Source organism: Moschus berezovskii, chromosome 18, assembly GCF_049115385.1.
Source record: "Moschus berezovskii isolate FMDL1 chromosome 18, NW_MosBer_1.0, whole genome shotgun sequence".
NCBI lineage: Eukaryota > Metazoa > Chordata > Mammalia > Artiodactyla > Moschidae > Moschus > Moschus berezovskii.
In genome coordinates this window covers 45,700,155-45,723,797 of record NC_142477.1, presented here as the reverse complement: position 1 = coordinate 45,723,797, position 23,643 = coordinate 45,700,155, and the positions used below count along the sequence as shown (strand labels likewise).

The window sequence follows — 23,643 nt, the reverse complement described above, 5'->3', positions numbered from 1 at the left end:
AGCCTCACTGGAAATACGTTGGCTGCCAACCAAGAGCAAAGTGGAGTTGAATTTTCCCATCTTTCCACCAGATAATGCTTTTTATGACTTGCCACCTTTGTCCCCAGAAGCTCAGTTTCAACAAGCGACTTAAAATCCCTGATTCCTTTATGCAGCGGTTCTCAATAGAAGTGTTCTTCAGAATCACCTATGGAGCTTTTCTTAAGACTCAAATTACTGGGCCTCTGCTCCAAAATCCTGATTTATAACTCTGTGCAGGAATTCATGTAGGCAGGTATTTTTTAATTGTCCCCCAATTCTGGTGCACACCTCCAAACTCACAAGAACCTCACCAGATGGCAGATCACCACTGACATCGCCTGACCCCCAGGTGGTGGAAAACAGCTCTGGTCCTGAGAAAGAGCCCAGTTTCAAGGAAAGAAACATGAGAAAGGGTACCCTGGCACCTCCCAGGGCGGGGCTTTCTGGCTTGCTTTCCTCCACGTTCTTTCTCTGCACCCAAGGGCACTTTTAGCCTCATTTCCTGATCTTACAGTCTCGCCTCTGCTGTGGTTGCGCTCTGGGGCAGATGGGAATGCAGCAGACAGGACTCGCCCTCCTGGCTTTGGCTGCCTGTGTGGCTTTTCGCCCCTCGGAAGGTGAGTGGGGGGTCCGGCTATCTCAGCCTCCAATGGAAGGAGGGGGGCTGCCTTCCAAGATGGAGCTGGAAGGAGTGAGGTACCCCCAGCAGTTAGGGCAGGAATTTCCAGTTATCTACATGAGAATGGCATGCATTTCAATCCGTCATCTCCAAGAGGCAATTTCAGAAAGGAACCTCATTTGAACAGGAATATCAGTAATTTGCCACCTGTGCAATTTTGAGCAGTGCTTCCTTTTTTTGGTGGTACTATCTTAGAAAATCCCCCAACAGAGGCTGAAGGAGAGCCTATTAAAGGCTGTCTTCAGCTATCTCCCCCTCACTCTACCTGCTAAACTGAATACAAGTCTGCACATTCCTGGAAGAAAGATAGACTTGACCTCTGGCTTAGGGTTTGTCAAGTTGCAAGCTTTCAGACCAAAGTCAGCCCCGTGGATACTGAAAACCAGAACTTCAGTCTGATCTTACAAAAGGGACTGAGGATAAAGGAGATTGAACCATACAAATTACATCAGAGAGAACTTCTATTTTGAGTTGCTGGCATCTATATGAAGATTATAACTGAGTTTGGACTGGAGGCAATCTTTTACTGTATTTCAATTCAGTTCAGTTCAGTCGCTCAGTAGTGTCTCTTTGCGACCCCATGAATCACAGCACGCCAGTCCTCCCTGTCCATCACCAACTCCCGGAGTTCATTCAAACTCATGTTCATCGAGTGAGTGATGCCATCCAGCCATCTCATTCTCTGTCCTCCCCTTCTCCTCCCACCCCCAATCCTTCCTAGCATCAGAGTCTTTTCCAGGAAACCCTAAATATAGGTATTTAATACTTGATGATTTGACTCTTTTCCACTGTCTTCTTTTCTGAAACTTTACCCTGAATAGATTCTCTAAATTCAGAACAGAGGTAAAATGTAAATCTAATTGACAGGTTTCACATACACATAGTTGTGTGTACACACATACAAACTGAATTTTAGGGCTTCTCCTGAAAAATCAGGTCTGGCAACACTGGTTCCACTTTCTCTGTCAAGAATGAATAGAGCATACTATCCCTTTGCCATTCACCGGAAACTATCACAACATTGCTTGTTAACTGGCTATACCCCAATACAATATAAAAAGCTAAAAAAAAAAAACCAAAAACAAAAAACTGCTAAAGCAGACTAGCCTCTGCCCTTCTCTGGACAGAGAGAAGGACATCCTATTAACTGCTTGGCTATTAACATCCTATTAACTGCTTGGCTCCTGTAGGCATTTGCTTAGGGACTCCCAATATAGTACCCCAATGTGCAGAGCTTTACTAATGAGCACAGTTCTTCATCTCTATCCTTCTATTTTATCAAGGCAAAAAGTTTTTCATTTTATGTTTCTGTAAATTTTTCAAAAAATTTCACCATTGAGATTTTAGGACTCAGATCTATAACAACAGTCTACCAGCTAAGGCTTCATTCCTAGTATTGGCAATGTGATTTTTTTTCACATGAAGCTTTGAAATAAAAGTGTGTATGTCTCCCCCATCAGCTTCTTGGCCTGTTTCTAGCCTTTCCTGTGACAGAGGCAGCAGCAGCACTCCTCCAGGAGCGGAGGGAGGGAAGGGCAGGCGGAGGGGGCAGAGTGATGAGGAAAGCCCTGCCAGACCCAAGGCCAAGGTCTGTTTGGGAATTAGTTCTGGCAAAGAGGGTGGGACAACAAAACACCGAGGTGTTTGAAAAGGAACAGTTGATAATGATAAGAAAGAGCTGAGGAGATGTGACTGTAATGTTCTGAGTTAGTCTCGAGGCTTCTCCTAAGTGTGAGTGTGTTAGTCACTCAGTTATGTCCGACTCTTTGCAACCCCGTGGACAGTAGCCCACCAGGTTTCTCCATCCATGTGATTTTCCAGGCAAGAATACTGGAGTTTGTTGCCATTTCCCTTCTCCAGGGGATCTTCCATCTGACCCAGGGATTGAACCTGGGTCTCCCGCGTTGCAGGCAGGCTCTTTACCATCTGAGCCACCAGGGAAGCCCACGGGAGTTTGGGTCAAAGGAAAATCACATTGTCTGAGAAGCTTCAAGTTTCTGCCATTTAGGAATAAGTGATGTACCTTCCTTTTTTTGGTGGGACATGTATTAATATTGTTAACCTTAAAAATGCATCCCAATATATATTGTTGTTCAGTTGCTAACTAGTGTCCAACTCTGCAACCTCATGAACTGTAGCATGCCAGCTTTCCCTGTCCTTCACCATCTCCTGGAGCTTGCTCAAACTCATGTCCATTGAGTCGGTGATGCCATTCAACCATCTCATCCTCTGTTGTCCCCTTCTCCTCCCACCTTCAATCTTTCCCAGCATCAGGGTCTCTTCCAATGACTCAGTTCATTGCATCAAATGGCCAAAGTATTGGCGCTTCAGTTTCAGCATCAGTCCTTCTGGTGAATATTCAGGATTGATTTTCTTTAGGACTGACTGGTTGGATCTCCTTGCAGTCCAAAGGATTCTCAAAAGTCTTCTCCAACACCACAGTTCAAAAGCATCAATTCTTAGGCACTCACCTTCTTTGTGGTCCAACTCTCACATCCATACATGACCACTAGAAAAATCACAGCTTTGACTAGACATACCTTTGTTGACAAAATGATGTCTCTGCTTTTTAATACGCTGTCTAGTTTTTTCATAGCTTTTCTTCCAAGGAGCAAGCATCTTTTAATTTCATGACTGCAGTCACTGTCCAGTGCTTTCTGTAGGAAGCTTCCATTCAAGGGTCTGTGTGTCTCAAGTGCCCTGTGGAGGTTATAAGGAATGCAGGCTAGGAGGAAGGTCAGGATGGGAGGGAGGGAGGTGAACACTGACTATGGCTATTGTCTCGGGCTTGGGTAAATAAGGAAGTGGCCTGTGCCAGTCTGAGACTTGGAAAATATGTTTTGTTTTGTAAGACATTAAATGTTCCATTATCTTAATGGTGCCTACAGTGGCCATCTTGATGTGATGGCTTAGTAACTGGCATTCCCCAAATGTTCTGTATAAATCAGGAAGCGGTTGACTTACCCATAATTAAAAGCCTTGGATTCTACCCAAATATAGGGCAATACTCCACCCCCAATGACGTGACTGCCAATTCCCAGAAATCAATTCTGACTCCATAAAAATGTCTATTATTCATGGCCAAAAGCCAGATTCTTAAAAGCCACAATTCAGGTTTTGTGGGTCTTACTGTTTTTATTTTACATTAAAGACTAAATGTCCACTTTGTCCAGCAGATACAAGTTGGGGATTTTGCTTCATTGAGTCCCAAATTGGCTTTTTTCAAGTTTCTTCTGATAATCAGCCTTCTCAGAGTAGGATGACTTCTGATTAGAGATACTTGCTAGGGACTTGCTGCTTAAATCCTGAAAGAAAACTTTATCTTTTGTTTGTTTCAGTTATAGCAGATTCACTACAGAAGGTTGCCAAGAATATACATCTATGCTTGTAAACTGGGACTCTCCATTTCACCAGGAGTGGTCCCCAAGAGGCCAGACATGACATGCCCAGTAAATCTGCCCTTTGGTTTCTCTTCAAGTTTGCCCTTCAGTGTGTTTTGTTCTGTTTTTAATTTTATTTTATTTTAATTGGAGGATAATTGCTTTATAATATTGTGATGGTTTCTGCCATACAACAGCATAAATCAACCATAGGCATACATATGTCTCCTCCCTCTTAAACTTCCCTCATATTTGTTTTTTTTTTTAATGTTCTTTTCTATGTCTAGAGAAGCAGAGTGACTTCTTCTAATACAGTAGCAACTGTCTCAAATTTCAGCCATATATGGACTTGTTTAAAGAAAAAAATTCTCTTTATTCTTAATGATGACATTTAAATTATTTTACTACATCACTTGATGTATAAACATAAACCAGGCATAGACCCCATATACATATGTGTATATATATATATATATTTATATGATATATTTGTTGTTGTTCAGTCACCAAGTTGTGTCCGACTTTCATTCATTCCCTGTTACACAAACGTTATCTCAGGGCTCCCAGAAGTATCTGGGAGGACTTTATTTGGACACAACAGTTTCATGCATCATGGCTTAGTGAGTCCTTCTTGCCTATGTGGTGCAGCAGTGGACACCTTTGTTTGTAGGTATTCGAAGTATGATATGGCTCCATTAAAGTATGAAATTCACTAGAAGGGGAAGTGTGTCCCCAACCAACTATAATTGGAACATTTAACTGCTGTCATTCTGTGTTTTTTTTTTCACTTTAAAAAATTTTATACCTATTGCCATTTTAAAATTGTACTTGTAGACTTGAGACACTGACAGAAGCCAAGTGAATCTTTCTTGTCATTTTCAGCTATGTCCTGGGAATATTTCTCTACCAATGGCATGTACCTTTGCTCTGTTTCCATTCTACTGTGTTCTCTAAAGTGTTATTTGTATTGGTGTTTTCCAAACTGCATTTCTAATAAGCTCCCAAGGGACACCATACCATAGCTCTGAGAACCACACTTTGAGTAGCCACACATCTAAGTAAGAGAGCAAGCTGGGCCACCTCTCTACAGCAACAGAATCCTTAAAGCTCAGAATCGAATTGTTATATCACGAATTTTCAGTGTTTTACTGTTGGTCTTAAAAAGTCTTGAGTGAGGAAATGTTTAAAGCCTTCTCTTATGACCAAAATTGGATCACAGACATAAAGTCAAATCAGAGACAGACATTTGTAGCAAATTAACCATTCAACTCTCTGACACTTAATCCTGGAAACAATGATGACAGTCCCAAACCAACAGGAACATTGGCAGTAACACTATAATAAAAGATAATGCTTTTAATGAGATACTAATAACATCATCTTTAAAATATTAAATATAATACAAATGATTTATCATATTGAATTAACCCCTAATTACTTGAGGGTGGGAGGATGGTATGTTTTTAAAAAAGCACTGTGCAGTTTTAGGACACTTGGGACATAAGACCTTGACCAAAAACTTATTTTTTAAAAAAGGAAAAGCACTAATGCCAGGCACTGTGCTATGTGGTGTGGGCATGAAGATATGCTAAGGGAGTTCACAGTCAAAAGGCGTAGTCATATAAACCCTAAATTTTACACATATATAAACTATATGAAGCCAGAAAAGCACATGGTACCATAAGACCTCAGATCCATGGGGGGAAAGGGCAAGACTGGGAGTAAGGAGGCAACTGGGATGCTCAGTAGTTCAAACTGATGAGGTCTGGAACTTGGGCAGTGATAACAGGGACGAAAAGGAGGGAGACAAATCTGAGAAATGTCCAGGGAGTAAAATTTACAGGTGTTTGTGACTGGCTGTGGATTGCAGGAAGAGGGAATGACACACAAGTTTCTGGCTTTGGTAACGGTAAATGATGGTTAAATGAGATGCGGAGCCCGACGAGGAGAGTATTCGTTTGCATTTGAACCCAAGCGATGTCCTGTAAAAGGAGACTGTCAAAACAAACAAAAAACCCCAAACCTGACACAATCTCAACAACAGTGGAAGATTTTTTTTAACCTACGTGCATCAGAAACGGGTATATCGAGCAACCAAAAAAACTAACGGAGGTGGGAAAGAGACGCCCGACACATCTGCCTTCCCCTTCAGCTCCAGGCAGGGCTGCCCGGGACGCGAAAACGCGTCCCCCGGAGCTGCGGGCAGAGGCGGCGAAGTCCCGGCGGAGGGCGCGGGTGCTTGCGGTTCCCGGCGATCGCGGCGGAGGGCCAGGCTCGCGCTGCCGGGCGTCCGTGGGCCTGTGAGTAGCCTCGCCCGGCGCAGGACGCCTTCTCCTCCAGGCGCAGTCCTTGTTATCCTTGACCGGGGCTCCGCTCCGAGTGCGCTCCCTGTGCCCGGGCACCAAACGCGGGCTGAGACGGAAAGCCGCCCAGCAGGTTGCGCAGGCGCAGAGGCCAGAAGAGCGGCCAAACGTGGCCCAGACAAGCTGCAAGCGCCTCCCGCTGCCCGGGGCTGTCGCTCCGCACTCCTTCTCCCCTTCCCTGCGCTGGGGCCTCCGCTCCAGCACCGAGCCTCCCGACCCGTGGCGCCCTCGCCTACAGATGCGTGTGCTGGGACAGCCGTCAAGGCTGGGACACCGTTCTGCTTGTGTCTTTTTCCCATTTTTTGTTTTAGTTTTTCCTCTGATTTTCCTTTTCTAGGGACATGAGTGGAACACTTGTCAACTAAAGAAAATGCACAACGTGAGAGTTCCCAGTTAAGTTTAATGTGGGACAATATGAGGATTGTACCCTGGGAGACAGCACCTCAGATGGCTCTGAGAAACTGTTCAAAGAGGTAGGGGGAAAGAGAGTATGTATGTGGGTTTGGTAAAGGCGGACTACATGCAATCAAGTACATAGTTTTTGTAGAAAGTTTCTGCTGGGCTCCTGCAACTTCTGCTAGACATGAGAAACAATCATCACCATGAAAAATTTTAGTGCTTTTCTAGACCCAAGGATCTACAAGAAATGCACTCATAAAACAGCTCCTGAGAATATCTATCTGAAGACCTGTGCTGCCAGTTTCCTTGAACAGAGTGCCTCATTTCTGCTCTCCACCCTGAACTCCTTCAGGGGGTGTTGGAGGTCAGCAGCTGCAGCCCAACAGGATTTAATCCTTGTAGAGGTAGATGGCAACCCATGGCAGGTGCCAATTTGTGGTTGACATTCAATTATTTTATCCTGTTTGTGTTTTAAATAAATGCACTTATGTTAGACTTAGCTCTGTCCCACCCATTATAATAAATGCCATTTCCATTATTTTCCAGAATTCATATTTTGTGATTCGCATTTAGCCTATGAGTTGAATGTATTTTTTTTAGTTTCTAAGCAAATGGTATTTGTAAATTTATAAATAAATTATCTTTATTATTTAGATCAAAGTTTTTAAACAGTTACTTTAAACAGGAGCTGCCTATTCAAAACACTGTATAGTGGAAAGAGAACACTTAACTACAGATAATGGTGTAATGTTGGGGAGAGGAAAAAACAGCTTTCCTTCTATCCTTTCTAGGACCCCTATAACAAAAGACAGATTAATAAGAAAAAAGCATACAAGTTTATTTAATGGGTGCCTTCACAAGGAAATGAAGACTCAGAGAAGCAGTTTGAGTTATGGCTTTTATATAAAGTTGGACAAAGTGGTAATTTGTGAAAATGTGAGAAAACAGAGGAACTTGAACTAAGGCAGTTAAGCATTGGAAAGCGACGAGGAAGATAAGGGTTAGTTTAACAAAGCTTGTACAGATTTTCCTTGGCTGCAACTTCATGTCTCATGGAGAGACCGTCTCATTTCACCCAGAAGGTTGGAAAATGCTAAAAATTTCTTTCTTCCCCAGGTGCAGGAAGAGTCCCTTTCACTTGCAAGTTTTGTATCTTGCTTTTAGGAAGGTCAGAGTGCCCTTTTTGCATCTGCTGTTTTTCTGACTTTAACTTAAAATAATCAACTTGCCAGAATGGAATACTTTGGGGTCACATGTTCTGAATTCTTTCAGGGACAAAATATTAAAAATCGTAGATGAAATGGACAATTTCTTAGAAAGCTATCAAAATTTATTGAAGTTATAGAAAATCTTTTACCAAACAGTGAAAGAATAGGCAATTCTTGTCTTACACAAACTTTTCCAAGTAATAGAAAAATAGAGAAAGCTAACTGATGCATTGTTGGTGATTAATGTAATGTTAACACTCAAAACATTCAAGGATGACTTCAGGGGATTAAAATATAGACTAATCTTGTTTATGAGCATAGATGCAAAAGTATAAAAATGCAAAGATAAAAATGTTTTTAGAGTTATATTAATTATTGAAGTCAGAGGACATTCCTGACGGTTCTTTTTTGGGGGCTGCGCAGGGTCTTCATTTCTGTGTGCAGGCAGCTCTGATGAGCCCGGGCTGCTCTCTAGTTGCAGAGTGCTGGCCTCTCGTGTGGAGCATGGCTCCAAGGTTCTGGAGTACTGACTCAGTAGTTGTGGCGCCTGGGCTTCGATGCTCTATGGCAACATGGGATTTTCCCATAACCAGGGATCGAACCAAACCGGTGTCCCCTGCATTGCAAGACAGATTCTTAATCACCGGACCATTAGGGAAGCACAGATTGTTCTTTAGAAATGGAAATATTTTGACAGGAAGCTGCATGAGAAAACCTCTGAAGGGGTGATGTTATCTACAAGAGTCTTACCTTCTCCCTAGTCCTAAACCATCCCACAAGCTTCACTGCCTAACTTGTGTACTCTTCAAAGGATTCTGTCTTTCTTGGCTTATTGTATTTCCAGGTGCCTCACAAGGGCACCAGTCACATCTATGAACACCAAATATGCTTGCCTGCCTCTCGTCTTTTGATAGTTAATCTGATAGGTTAAGTGATCTCCAGGTGAGCCCATCCTACCTTTATATCTGAGAAATGTCATCCAGTTTATTAAGTACATATAGGTCCCGGGTGCTTTTCTGGGTTAAAACTGTGCTTTTAATTGATGTCAGCATTCAGATAACTTGAATTCTTAAACACATAAGTTCACCTATGATTCTTAATTCCCACATAGCTTTTGAAAGTCCATTTCAGATTTTATAGTTGCCTGGGTCCAACTGGGGCTGCCCTGGTGGCTCAATGCTAAAGAATCTGCCTACAATGTGGGAGGCCCACGTTCAATCCCTGGGTTAGGCAGACTCCCTGGAGAAGGGAATGGCTATCCACTCCAGTATTCTTGCCTGGAGAATCCCATGGATAGAGGAGCCTGGTGGGCTATATCCATCGGGTCACAAAGAGTCAGTGACAACTAATAGAGAGTTCTGTGTAATAGTAACTCTTCATTTTTCTACTCCCAGGGTCTAACGTAGTGATTCAATATAAAAGAACTTGTAGACATAGCTATAGATAGTATTTCGTTTATAAGAATTCACATAATAATTCTTATGTAGTAAGATGGGTGAATGAATGGATAGTTACATGAATAAGCCCAAAACCTTGTTTGGGGGTTTAAAACAACTTTACTTGGAGAATAGCAGCACAGTGTTGCTAAAGAAAGGAACTATTACTTTCAGGAAATCAATGCATTAATAAATGTGAAGAGAACCAGTGTTCTGTTCTCCCATTGCCCTTTAAAAAAAAAAAATTGAAATAGGGAATTCCTTGGCAGTCCAGTGGTTAGGATTAAGTGCTTTACTGTCATGGGCCTTGCTTCACAGTTCAGAGTGGCCAAGAAAAAATGGCATTTAATGTAGAGAGTTCACCAGTGGCCTAGTGGTTAGGATTCAGGGTTTTCACTGCCTTGGTCGGGGTTCAGTTCCTGGTGGGAGAACTGAGATCCTGAAAGCTATAAGGCACAGCCCAAACAAAAACAAAATGAACAAAGAAAGTGTACAATTCAGTGATTTTTAGTATATTCACAGAATTGTACAACTATTACTGCTATCTGATTTCAGCCTGTTTCATCACCCCTTAAAGAGACTTTGCATCTGTTAGCAGTCATTCCCAATTCCCTCTTACCCCGACCTGTGGCAAACACTAATCTGCTTTATGTCTTTTTGGATTTGTCTATGGACATTTCATATACATGGGATCATACCACATATTACTTTTTAAACCTGGTTTCTTTCACTAATAATTTCTTCTTATCCCAAGATCAGAGACCTCTGTGGCTTAGAGCTGACGCCACTGAGGGGTTTTAATCATTTCTTTTAATCCTAATTTAGGTGCTAACTTCTGTCTGTTACTATAAGACTGCCACCTGCAGCCACTGTTGACCGTAATTTCTAACTTTAAAAAATGTATTACCCACTTGGAGGAATGGGGAGCATAGAATACTGTGTGCAGGTAGCATGGAGGAATTTGCAGATACACATTTTAGTAGGGGACTAGGTTTCCTTTCATATTTGTGTTGCCGTTTTCTCCTTTTACCTGGGTCACATAGGCTTCTCCTAACTTGACTTCCTGCTCTAATCACACCCCACTTATCCCTGCTTGCTCATCACTGCAAGACAAATTTTTCTAAAACCCTTCTCTTTTCTTGATCTTTCGTGGACTCCATTTCAAAAAAGATAAACCTCCTTAGACTAACATTCAAGGCGTCAATGGTGTGATGTCAGTCTATCTTTTGAACCATATCCCTCATCAATCAGCTTCCCAGTAGCTTAGTTCAGACAAAGAGGTCTATTTTTCTGTATTCCTTAAGTGTGCCCTATGCTTTCCTGTCTCAGAACTCTTAACCATGTACTTCATTTAGCCTGGACAAGTCTTTTCCATTTTTTGGCCATCCCTCCAAATCCTCAAAGATTCAGTTAAGTCCTTCCTGGGCAGTTAATTTCAAACCTGCTCCAGGGGCCCATGTGGTTGGTCCCCTCTGAGTTTTGGGGACACTCTATCAATCTTGCTTCTTTAAGCAAGTCTGGTTGCAACCCCACTGCCCTCATCTTCCCTTGCCTTATGTCTTTGCTTGTGCTTAGTTTTTTCTCCCCCAAATACAGTGTGAGTTCTGGAAAGCAGAGGCGTGTCCTGCTCTGTGGTCTGCATACACAAAGCCCCCAGTAAGTGATTGCCCCTCGTTCAAGCAGATTAACATTCTGTTTCTCTGGAGTCTCCGAGATAAAGCCAGGCCAGTGTTCTGTAGATGGGGGAAAAGTGGAAACAGTGGCAGATTTTATTTTCTTAGGCTCCCAAATCACTGCAGATGGTTACTGCAGCCACAAAATTAAAAGATGCTTGCTCCTTAGAAGAAGAGCTATGACAAACCTAGACAGCATATGAAAAAGTAGAGACACTGCTTTGCCAACAAAGGTCCATATAGTCAAAACTATAGTTTTTCCTATGGTAAAACCATAGGAAAAGCTATGGTAGTGATGAATAGATGTGAGAGTTGGACCATAAAGAAGGCTGAGCACTGAAGAACAGATGCTTTCAAATTGTGGTGCTGGAGAAGACTCTTGAGAGTCCCTTGGACCGCAAGGAGATCCAACCAGTCAATCCTAAAGGAAATCAGTCCTGACTATTCATTGGAAGGACTGATGCTGAAGCTGAAACTCCAATACTTTGGCCACCTGATGCTAAGAACTAACTTATTGGAAAAGACCCTGATGCTGGGAAAGATTGAAGGTGGGAGGAGAAGGGGACAACAGAGGATGAGGTGGCTGGATGACATCACTGACTCAATGGATGTGAGTTTGAACAAACTCTGAGAGATGGTGAAGGATAGGGAAGCCTGGCATGCTGCAGTCAATGGTGGTCACAAAGAGTTGGACCTGAGTTAGCGACTGAACACCATGTATTCTATAAACCATACGATTTCACATTTCTTTCTTTTCTTCTTTTAGCCATACTTCCCATTGCCTCCAGCTGCTGCACCGAGGTTTCACATCATATTTCCAGAAGGCTTCTGGAAAGAGTGACGACGTGTCGCATCCAAAGAGCTGACGGGGATTGTGACTTGGCTGCTGTCATGTGAGTGCTCTTTGGCAGGAGGGATAAACCTGCAGAATGACCATTTCTCCACCAGTGAACCATGGGTTGGGGAGACTCTGCCTGCTACCCAACATGCAGATCATTATTTGAACAAGAGAGGGGAGGGAGGTGTGAATGCACACTCTCTCACTACCAGGTTGTCCAGAGCCCCACATTAGCCCTCTGCACCCTGCACTGCAGTGATGCAGTGAAGGTGAAATGCTTTTAGTCACCAGACAATGTGCATGACTTTCCTCAGCCAAACGAGGGCCATTCCAAGTGGAAAAAGATTAAAATGAATAAAACAAATGAAAACAGAAGGTGATTCTCTATAGGAACAGAAATGTTACAGGTCTTCACTTCAACAGTAGAAAATATGATCAAAAACATTTTAAAAAGGACTCAATTTCAATTAAAGGGAAACTATGAAGCCAATCATTTGAATCTAAAAATACTTCATTCAAGTACAGTTTTATAAATTGACACCTCTCTGCTGACAAGACAGCTGAAAGATATAGAGTGGTTACGACTTGGTCTCAAGTAAGATGAAATTGGACTATGTCTTATTTTGTAATCATAAGTTACATGATTACATGATAAGTCATCTCTCTTGTGTTTCCTTACATTCGACATAAAAAGTTAAATGTTCTCTATTTCCAAATTGTTTTACTACAGAACATGTTTTTACTTATCCAAAATGTAGTCCCTTAACTATGTGGTTTTTTAAAACGTTTTCCAATTTTTAGTGCCCCAAGTCTTTCTAATTTTAGTTTAGTGTGTTTAGTGGTATCTCATCTCAGTTTTAATTTGCTCTTCTTGAACATTAGTTCCCTTGACTTTGAATATGTATAAAGTCTTTAAGGTTTGAGATAAGTGTTTTAGATGCAGAAATCATTGCAAGCATTGAAATTGCAATTCCAAAATAGTATGCATTGTTAATCTCAGTTAACTAATACAACTTAACTCACAGTGAACACACTAAATTTATTTCATTGTCCTTTTCTGTCTAGAAATAGGTCCTTTCTTTTCACACCCTTTACACAATCACTGTAATATCTGATGTCTGAGACAGCAGTTTGTTTGTCTAAAATTTTTCTACAGTGACTTCATTAAAGAGTTTCTAGTTCTTTTTACACATAAACAAAACACAAAGCTGTGTATCTTGGGAAGAGGGCTGAGTTTTCTTGAATCATATAGACATTATCCATTAGGAAGAAAACTTAGGATTACTGAATAAAGTTGTTTGGGAGGCTTGAGTATTTTTGCAAATATGGTTGTTGAAAGGCTGTTGTGCTTAGAGAAATGGGCAAAGAAATAAATTTTAGGGATAAATTATAGTTATAATCTATGGCAGGGCCTTCCTTCAAAATCCACTGGACCATCACTAGCTTCTCTTATGTGTAAAAAAAAAAAAAAAAAAATCAAGAGCTCAGCCCAGTGGTTTCTCAGCATCAAACTCTTCACCTAGAAATTCACAACTGAGTGGCTCAGTGCCCACCAGAATATTATGGAGGTGGAGGAGGGCAGGGAGTGTGAAAAAGGCTACCGCCTTATCCTGATGGAGACACATGTGATGCAAGTGTAGGTTTAAGCAGTCTTTAAACTTAAGGGTTTTAAAACATCAGCACATCTTGGGTTGGGGCACTATGTTCTGGCAGCTGATTTTTCTGCTTGTTTTACATTGAGGGTTTGAGGCCCCACTGAGCAGGCCTTTGAAATCCCACATGGCAGGTGTTGCTTGTGTTCCTGTGCTTTTCTCCTCCCTGGACCCTCTGTCTGCATTCCCCCATCCAGGTCTCTCCTGTAGCCCCAGAGCCAATGCCCCTGCCTGGGGCTCCTCACTCCCCATGCAATGCTGGCTTTGAGTCCTAGTTCTCTCCCTTGAAGTCGATGGGCTTATCTGGCTGTCAGTGGGGGTCCTTCTCCCCTGAGTGTCTGCTCGGATTCTTGCTGACACCACAAGGTAAGGAGAGAATTTAGTCCTTTGGAAAGGGTAGGAACTTCGGCTCTTTCTTGTTTGTTGTTTTGTTCATTCTCCATATTGGTACTATAGTCAAGTTTTCTTCTGTAGTAGCTTAAGGCAAGCCAATGGGTCATAGGGAGAATTAGCTTTTCTTTTGAAGACCTCTCAATCTAATACACTTAGAGAATGTGTTATCCTCCTATTAAGATGCCTCACTTCTTTTAAGTTAATAAGCACACATGCTGACTTTATTATGCTCAAGTGCATTCAAGCCTTTCCCAACTTTTCCTCCCATTTCAGAAGTCCCCACATTAGCTGATGCTTCCTCTTGGGTCATCCGGAGAAACGGCAGCCTTGTCTCTATCCCCACCTGTTTTTTTTCCCCAAGACAAGTGTGAGGGGTTTCCATTTATCCAGATACAGAAATATTGTATATGTATAGCCAGCAGGATTTGCAACAATTCATAAAAGCTGGATGGCATCTGATGGGGAATTAAAAGCCATGTCTTTTGTAACAAGAAATTATTCGAGTTACCAGAAATTGTGAATGGTGTTCTAGGATTCTCCTACGCCATTGTCAACATTTCATAATAGAAAAATTAAAACGAGAACAAATTCTGAGACATGGTATAAATCTATATTATAGTAAGATTGTTTTGTTGAAACAAAACCAGATTGTCCTTATTTTGAACAATTTTCACTTCATATCTATGCTGCGAACAAGGCCTTTTCAAGATACTTCCAGACTATTCTTCCTTCGAGGAACATAACACCACAGAAAAAGAACAGAGTCTGAAACAACTACTCAGGTAAAAGATGGAGAAAACTAAGTGCCAGAAGACAGGTAACTGGGGGCCTCAGAGACTGAAAGAAAAGAAGAGGCATTTAGCTGAGAGGAGCTAGGAAAACCTCATGGTGGAGGATGTGTTTAAGGTGGGCGATGAGGAAGCCGTTGGTTTTTTTGTTGGGTGCTTGGAGTCAGACAGAGAATCGTCTTCACATGGTTTATCTCCCTCCATCTCTCCCTTCTTCCACTTTCCTCCTCTTCTTTCCCCCTCCTCCAACCTCTCCCCATCTCCCTTTCTCCTCCCCCTCCAATTCCTTCTCCTGCTCCTTTTAATGTTTTCTTTGGATGTCTGAGGAACCACAGGCAGTGCTGTAGTAAAGATTCATCCTTGTGGTCCTCAGCTTTAGGATTCAGTCTGTGTCCAGACATACACTGTCCCAAAGCGGGAACTGCCTACAAGTTCACTAAGTTTTTACTTACTTGTACCGTCTATCAGTGATTTTTATTTTTTCCTTCCCTTCTTGGCAGCCTTCATGTCAAGCGCAGAAGAGTCTGTGTCAGCCCGCACAATCACGTTATTAAGCAGTGGATGAAAGAACAAGCAGCCAAGAAAGAGGCTAAAGGCAACATTTGCCATAAGAAGAGACACCACGGGAGGAGGAACAGTAAAGGGGAACATCAGGAAAGGCAGGAAACACATGGCCATAAAACGCCCTATTAGAGAAGGTACAGATGAAGCTACACAGATGAGTCCTGAGAAAACTTGGCCGTGGCTGGTTATAGAAATATCATGTGAATGTTCCTTATTGGGAGCCAACAGGGCAAAACAAAATATATTTTTCAAGGGGATAATTATATAGATGCAAATATAGCCAATAATATACTCAACTGAAAAAATGAAGGGAAAAGAGAATACTTATCTTCACACAATATTTGAGGAGCAGCATACAGATCTAATTTCTCCAACTTTTTTACTATGACGTTTTCCAAATCTGCAAAGAAGTTGAAAGAGTGGTCCTGCGAACATCTGCATGCCTTTACCTAGATTAATCCTTGTTGATATTCTGCCATATTTGTTTTTTCTCTCTCTTCTCTCCTTGTACATGTATATATAAAACGTTGTATATACAAAGTTATAAATTTTTTCCTGAACCATTTTGAAAACAAGTTACAAACATCATGACACTTCACTCCTAAATTTTTTTTACTGTTTCAACTTGACATCCGTCAAGAATAAAGACATTTTCTATAAAATTGTGCCATCAGCTTTATACCTAAAAAGGCAACAGTTTAATCATCTATATGATATAATATATATGTTCATATTCCACAATCATATATATGTTTACATTCTAATATATGAATGTATATATGAAATATGAACATATATATTCGACCCAGGGATTGAACCCAGGTTTCCTGCATTGCAGACAGATTCTTTACCATCTTGGGAAGATCCCCTAGAGGAGGCCATGACAATCCACTCCAGTATTGTTGCCTGGAGAATCCCATGGACAGAGAAGCCTGGCGGGTTACAGTCCATGGGGTCACAAAGATTCTACTGAGTAACTAACAACTTTACTTTTCAGGATCACATTCAGATTTAGCATTTTTGGTAAGAATTCTTCCTATGTGACTTTGCATATTTCCTTTTTTTTTTTTTTTTGCATATTTCCTAGTGCACTATTTAGAGTTTGTGAACAGTGAAGTTCATTTTTTACACCTAAGACTTTGGATTGACCAATTCTGACGCTAAAAAAAAAAGAAAAGCCTGGTTTGCTCTGGGAGCCACCTGCCTCCTACAGTCAATTGTTGGAGCAGACTAGTCAGGGGTCCAGAGATGGGTCCTGTGTGAGATGATTTCACAGTTTCCTAAACAAGGAGTCTACATCCTTTCATTCCTAACACACCTTTACCATGCCTTGTGGGTCGATCCCCAAGGCTCTGCTGATCTTTTGGCTTCCTTGCTCACAGAGGCTGTAGAATAAGAGGTAGTTTTCGTAAACAGCCACCAGATGGCAGGAGCAGAGCGTGCACTCAGCCAAGTGTCAGGAGTCTGGCTCTCCCTGGGGGCCACCCCTAGGTAGTGGCGCTGCCAGGGTGACACGGAGGTGCTGAACGTGACGTAGCCTAAAACTATCACCAAACGACAGTCCGTCTAATATTCCTCATGAGCACTAACTTATCATCGGTGAGCTTTGTATTGATATTTCTAATTTTTGAATGAGGAAACCAGAGGCCTATGGGGTAAAATGACTTCCCCTAGGGCACATGGTAAGTGGCAGGGACAAGCCTTGTCCCCAGGTCTCCAGGTCTCCTGTCCTCCCATCAGTCCCTGCAATGGACCCTAGAAAGTGTGCACCTACCTGAGGTGGGCATAGGGGGAGGAATGCAGGTACAGGTCTGTGCATCCGGTGCTCCAAAAGGGCCAGGCATGCCTGCGGACAGTTTCACCTGGCTCTAGAATGAAGACATGTTGCCCTGGCCTTGGTGGTCCTGATCCAAAAACCATCTTCATAAATTAGAAAGTGCCCCAACCCGATTTATTGAGTTAAGCACAGTGAAGAAATTTTACTGAGTTAAGGCAGTGAAGGAAATTGCACACTGTTCATGGCCTTTGTTTTGCGAAATCTCCCTCACTAGTGTCTTCTTTTCAACTTAAAGACAGATTTTGTCCAAAAATACAGGCTTTTTTCCCACTCAATTCCATCATGATTTTTAATATGATAATACGATAAAACGGGTAATCCTGAGGAAAATGATTCCTAAATAGCTTAGTCTGTTCCACCTGCTTTAATAAAATACCACAGACTAAGGGACTTGTAGGCAGCAAACATTCATTTCTCACAGTTCTGGAGGTGGGGAAGTCCAGGATGGTAGTGTGGCAGACTCCTGACTCCTCCCTCTCCGTGTCCACACGTGGTGGAGAGGACTGGGAGCTCTCTGGACCCTCTGTTACAGGGCAGGAATCCCAAAGACACCACCTACTAATACCATCCTCTTTGGGGATTAAGATTTCAACATAGGAGGTTTTTTTTATTTAAGTCTCTCAGTCGTGTCTGTCTCGTTGTGACCCCATGGACTACAGCATGACAGGCCTCCCTGTCCATCACCATCTCCCAGAGTTTATTCAAACTCATGTCCGTCGAGTCGGCGATGCCATCCAACCATCTCATTCTCTGTCGTCCCCTTCTCCTCCCGTCTTCAATCTTTCCCGACATCAGATCTTTTCCAGTGAGTCAGTTCTTCGCATCAGGTGGCCAGAGTAGTGGGGTTTCAGCTTTAGCATCAATCCTTCCAATGAATATTCAGAACTGATTTCCTTTAGGATTAACTGGTTTGATCTCCTTGCAGTCCAAGGGACTCCCAAGAGTCTTCTCCAACACCACAGTTCAAAAGCATCAATTCTTTGGCACTCAGCTTTCTTTTTAGTCCCACTCTCACATCCATACGTGACCACTGGAAAAACCATAGCTTTGACTAGATGGACCTTTGTTGGCAAAGTAATGTCTCTGCTTTTTAATATGCTATCTAGGTTACATTAAATTTAAAATAATAATTTGAGAGTAACTTAAAAGTCAATTAATTGATCTAATTAATTAATCATAACATAGGGAATAATACTATTAATAAATAATGAACATTAATGAAAAGCTAAGATGAAAACATTGGTGTCTAATCCTCTCAATCAACTTGAACTATTTTAAGTTTTGTTTCCCTTCCAGTCCAGGTCCAGAATTCTACATACTTTTTTGTAGCTATAAGGACAGTAAGTTTTATGCTATATTTTAAAATTTTGATTTTACTGCAATGCAAATAAATGAAACTTTCTATAAGGAAGAATAGCTTCTTAAAGAAATTCCATTTGACAGGGTATCATATGGGCTTATTAAAATATTACTGTGTCACCGATACTGCACTATGAGTAGATCACCTAGGTTAACCCTCTAAGGTTTCTTTAGATTACATTTCTATTAAAGCAATGCAAGTGTGTAGTAAAAAATTTTAAAAGTGCAGCAGAATTTATCATGAACAATAACATCCTCTTTCTCTGTCCTCCCTCTTCCCAGATCTGCTTCTTTGATGCGACTTCTTTTAAACTTTTTAAGTTTTGTTCTTCTGGTGGTGTGCAGGAGGAAAACCTTTTCTTCCACCTTCTTATTTTTCCTGACTGTGTCTGAAAATTCAACTGACAAACACAGATTAATGGGAGAAAAGTCTATACCTTTATTTAGTATACATTTTGTGTGACATGGGAACCTTCAAAAGGAAATAAAAACCCAAAAAAGCAAGCCCGAGTAGTTTTATGCTGAGTTTGATGGCAAATGGGTGGTCATTCATTGGAATAAATGTGATAGATTAAAGAACATGAATGCCGTGTAGCCAGCTTGGGGAAAGTTAGCAAGACCTGTTTGTTGAGAGTGTCGCTCAGTGGTGTCCGATTCCGACCCTTTGTGACCACATGGACTGTAGCCTACCAGGCTCCTCCATCCATGGGATTTTCCAGATAAGAGAACTGGAGTGAGTTGTCATTTCCTTCTCCAGGGGATCTTCCCAACCCAGGAGTCAAGCCCGGGTCTCCCGCATTGCAGGCAGACGCTGTACCATCTGAGCTACCAGGAAGACCTGTTTGTTAGGATTCTTCTTTATGTCCTTTTATCTTCAGAGATAAGGCTGCTCATCTCTTGCACGTATAGGGAGGATAACTGTCACCTGAGGGTTTTATGATCTGTTTCAGGGAGGAAAGATGGAGGAAGGTCAGAAAGATCATGCTTCTGCTATTTTCTTGAACTCCTTCAGCTTAAAATATTTAATATTTAAGGTGCCATGTTTTGGGATAGTGTGTTCTGAACCCCATCAGTGCATCCTATTTCCCTTTCTTTCTCCCTCCTCATCTTGATAGTTTTATCACTGTTATTTTTCCTTATCTTTATAGTTTGAGTAGTATACCCACCTTCCTTCATTAGTCCATTAATTCTAGAATTTCAGTCTCCTCTTTATATAAAATGTAAATACCCTATTTTCCTTTTCTTTTTCTCCTATCCTTCCATCTTGTGTCACATCACCTAAATTTTTACATTTAATGTAACTATAATTCTGTACTAAAATAATAATCACCTTTCATCTTTCTTGCTTTCAGAAAGAGTCTCTCTTGAGAGCTTGTTTGGAGGTTCTAGCAGGGGAGCGCAGCTACTCGTATACCCTTGACCTTAGACCGGTCCTCCTCTAGCGGGGATGGTCGTCCTCTTCGACCGAGCGCGCAGCTTCGGGAGGGACGCACATGGAGCGGTGAGGGAGAAAGGGGACACCCGCCTAGCCAGCCAGATCAGCCGAATCAACCCTGGCGATCAATGGGGTGACAGATTTGCCTGTCTTTTGTACAGTGATCATTTACTGCTGCTGCTGCTAAGTCACTTCAGTCGTGTCCGACTCTCTGTGACCCCATAGACGGCAGCCCACCAGGCTCCCCCGTCCCTGGGATTCTCCACTAGTGTATTAAAATTTTATGTAAAATACAAAAAAAAAAAAAAAAGAAAGAGTCTCTCAACTCTAGCACTACTGACATCTTTGGCTGCTAATTCTTTACTATGGTGACTGTCCCATACTCTATAGGTGAATTAGCAGTATCTCTGACCTCTGTCCACTACATGGCATTCAAAGCTGTCTCCAGATTTTGCCAAATACGTCCTAGGAGGGGGGAGTAAATTTACTCTCAACTCCAGTTGGGAATCACTAACCTAGAATCTAAGATAGGTTCTAAAATTGAAAACTCTGTAGCTGGAGATTTTCTAAAATGACCCCCATAATTCCCTGCCCTGGTATACACACACCTTCCAAACACTAACCTAGGCATTGCACTTTTTAAGGTAACAAATCAGTTGATTGGAAGATAGGGAGATTATCTGGTGGGAATGACTTAATCACAGGAGCCCTATAAGACTGAGTCTAGAGGTTTGAGACAGGGTAGTCAGTTTCAAAACATGAGAAGGATTCAATATGCCGTGATTGGCTTTAAAGACAGGAGAAAGGCCAAGTCCCAGGGAATGTGGGTGGCCTGCAGTTACTAAAAGGGGGCCCAAGCTGACAGCAAAGAAATAGAGACCTCAGTCCTATAACTACAGAAACTTCCCCTGGTGACTACTCAGATGGTAAAGAATCCTCCTGCACTGCAGGAGATCTGGGTTTAATCCCAGGGTTGAGAAGATCCCCTGGAGAAGGGAATGGCAACCCATTCCAGAATCCTTGCCTGGGAAATCCCATGGAGAGGAGCCTTACTGACCCCATGTAACAGTCCATGGGGTTACAAGAGCCGGACATGACTTGGTGACTAAACCGTCACCACCACCACCTACAAGGAGCCTCATTCAGCCAGGAACAAGAATGAGGTTGCAGCAGATCCTCCCACAGAGCCTCCAGAGGGAATGCAATTCAGTCAGTATCTTGATTTCAGCCTTCTGCGACCCTAAGCAGAGAATCCAGCCACACCACCCGTCTGGACTTCTGGCATACAGACTCTGAGCTACTAAATGCGTGTGGTTTCACATATGATAATATACATGTTTCGATGTGAAACGAATCGCCTGTCCAGGTTTGATGCATGATACAGGATGCTCGGGGCTGGTGCACTGGGATGACCCAAAGGGATGATATGGGGAGGGAAGTGGGGGGAGGTTCAAAGTGGGGAACACATGTTCACCCGGGGCGGATTCATGTCAATGTATGGCAAAACCACTACAATACTGTAAAGTAAATAGCCTCCAATTAAATTTTTTAAAAAATAAAATAAATAATAATAATAAATGGGTGTGGTTTAAGTGGGCTTCCCTGGTAACTCAGCTGGTAAAGAATCCACCTGCAATGCAGGAGACCCCGGTTCAATTCCTGGATTGGAAGACACTCTGGAGAAGGGATAGTCGACTCGCTCCAGTATTCTTGCTTGGAGAATCCCATGAACAGAGGAGCCCGGCAGGCTACAGTCTGTAGTGTCACAAAGAGTCTGACACGACTGAGCTACTTTCACTTCACTTCTTTTAAGTGGTTAAGTTCATAGAACTTTCTTAATGCAACAATAAGAAGCTAGCACAACCAATGAGTGGCTCTTTTACCCTCCTGCCTACGTAAGTATTGTTTGCTTGCCAGGTCAAGTTGTGTGCTAGAGTTTAATATCCTTCTCAAAAAATGAACCCTGCATAATTCACTATTCAGGCAACTTGAGCCTGATAAAACACAACTTTCTACATTATTTGTGTGCTTTAGATATTTGATTTCTTTCTCAGGTTTGGCCAGGCCTCCCTATGAGCTCTGGATTTTTACAATATCCATGAACAAATAGAACTCTGACACATTTCATAATCTATATAACCGATCTGATGCTCTTTTGACAATTGTAGCAATTTTCTTCTTTTTTTATTTTTGTAAAAGCAGGTTTTCCCTGTAGTAAATGTAAGAGAGGAGAAGGCAATGGCACCCCACTCCAGTACTCTTGCCTGGAAAATCCCATGGATGGATTCCAAGTTCATCGTATTCTCTCCCCAGTACTATGACTATGCTCTGTCTTTTAATTCACTGACAGGTAATTGGATCAATTGACATACTGTAGTCTCTCCATCTTGTTGCTATTCTATTGCTGCAGAAACTACCGAAACAATAAACATCCCCTTCCTTCATCCAGGGATTAGCACATAGTAGGCACTCAATAAATATGTACTCAAAAAACATATGTAGGCAACTGACCTCTTGTTTGGCCAATTACAGTGAAAATAAGACACCACGAGAGTCCTGCATTCCTGTAATGACCAGCCTCTACTGAAGAGTGAGAGGGATACTAAGGGTTAAATGCTGCAAGGTCCTGGCCTGGGAGATGACAATAACTCGACCCAGTGTGACTGGGCTCCATTGTTTTCAAGATTTCTACATGTCAGAATTTGTTTGTCTTCTCTATAGCTCTGACATCAGCCTGTCCATAAAATGAACTTTATCTCCATTTCTGTTTATCTTTCTCCCAGGTCATAATTATCTGCATCAGTGAAGTACAGAACCTTCTCTGCAGGAGGAAGTACGGCAGAAGAAACGGTTCTGACAGGTTGACTTTGCTGAACCCAGACCACACTGAAGTCAAACTGTACAATCCACAAGAAAAGCTAGGTTTAGGAGGAAGTGGGGGTCTTGGGGATTATAAAAGGTGAAGAAAAGAGGTGACTTCCTATTTGAGTCTCAGCTTTCAGAGTTACCCTGGACTCACCAAAATGGCTAAAATTAAAATGAAGAAGATGCCAAATGTTGGGACTCATGAGTGCTGGTGGGGATATAAATTAATAACATCACTTTGGAAAACTGTCTAGTAATATCCACTAAAGCTAGATACCTACCCTATGACCCAGAAATTCTATGCTTAAGCAATATCCAGTAAAATAAATATGTTCACCAAAACCCAGACGTAAGAATATTCATAGCAACAAATGAGAACTAAGTGCTCATCCGCAATAGAATGTAACATTAATGAACGTTACATTCATTAATGGAAAGGATGTGGAGAAAAAGGAACCCCCTACACTGTTGTTGAAAATGTAAATTGGTGCAGTCATTGTGGAAAACAGAATGGAGGTTCCTTAAAAAATTAAAAGAGAGAAGGAAATAGGAACCCACTCCAGTATTCTTGCTTGGAAAATTCCATAGATAGAGGAGTCTGGCCAGCTACAGGCCATGGGTTTGCAAGAGCTGGACATGACTCAGCGATTAAACAACTATGGAGTTTCCTTTAAAAATTAAAATTAAATATCCCAAGAGTTACTAAACGATCTAACATTGGACTTCCAAGGTAGCACAATGTAAAGAATCTGC

General features: G+C 41.9%; 1 protein-coding gene across 1 annotated transcript; it reads left to right on the top strand.

The window, feature by feature from the left end:
- Positions 1 to 521: 521 nt before the first annotated feature.
- CCL28 (C-C motif chemokine ligand 28) lies at positions 522 to 23,231 on the top strand. The gene is made up of 4 exons (XM_055422096.2): positions 522 to 638; positions 11,926 to 12,052; positions 15,331 to 15,528; positions 22,809 to 23,231. The coding sequence occupies exons 1-3, from the start codon at positions 569 to 571 to the stop codon at positions 15,521 to 15,523; spliced, it is 390 nt and encodes a 129-aa protein (XP_055278071.1). The 5' UTR covers positions 522 to 568; the 3' UTR covers positions 15,524 to 15,528; positions 22,809 to 23,231.
- Positions 23,232 to 23,643: the final 412 nt, after the last annotated feature.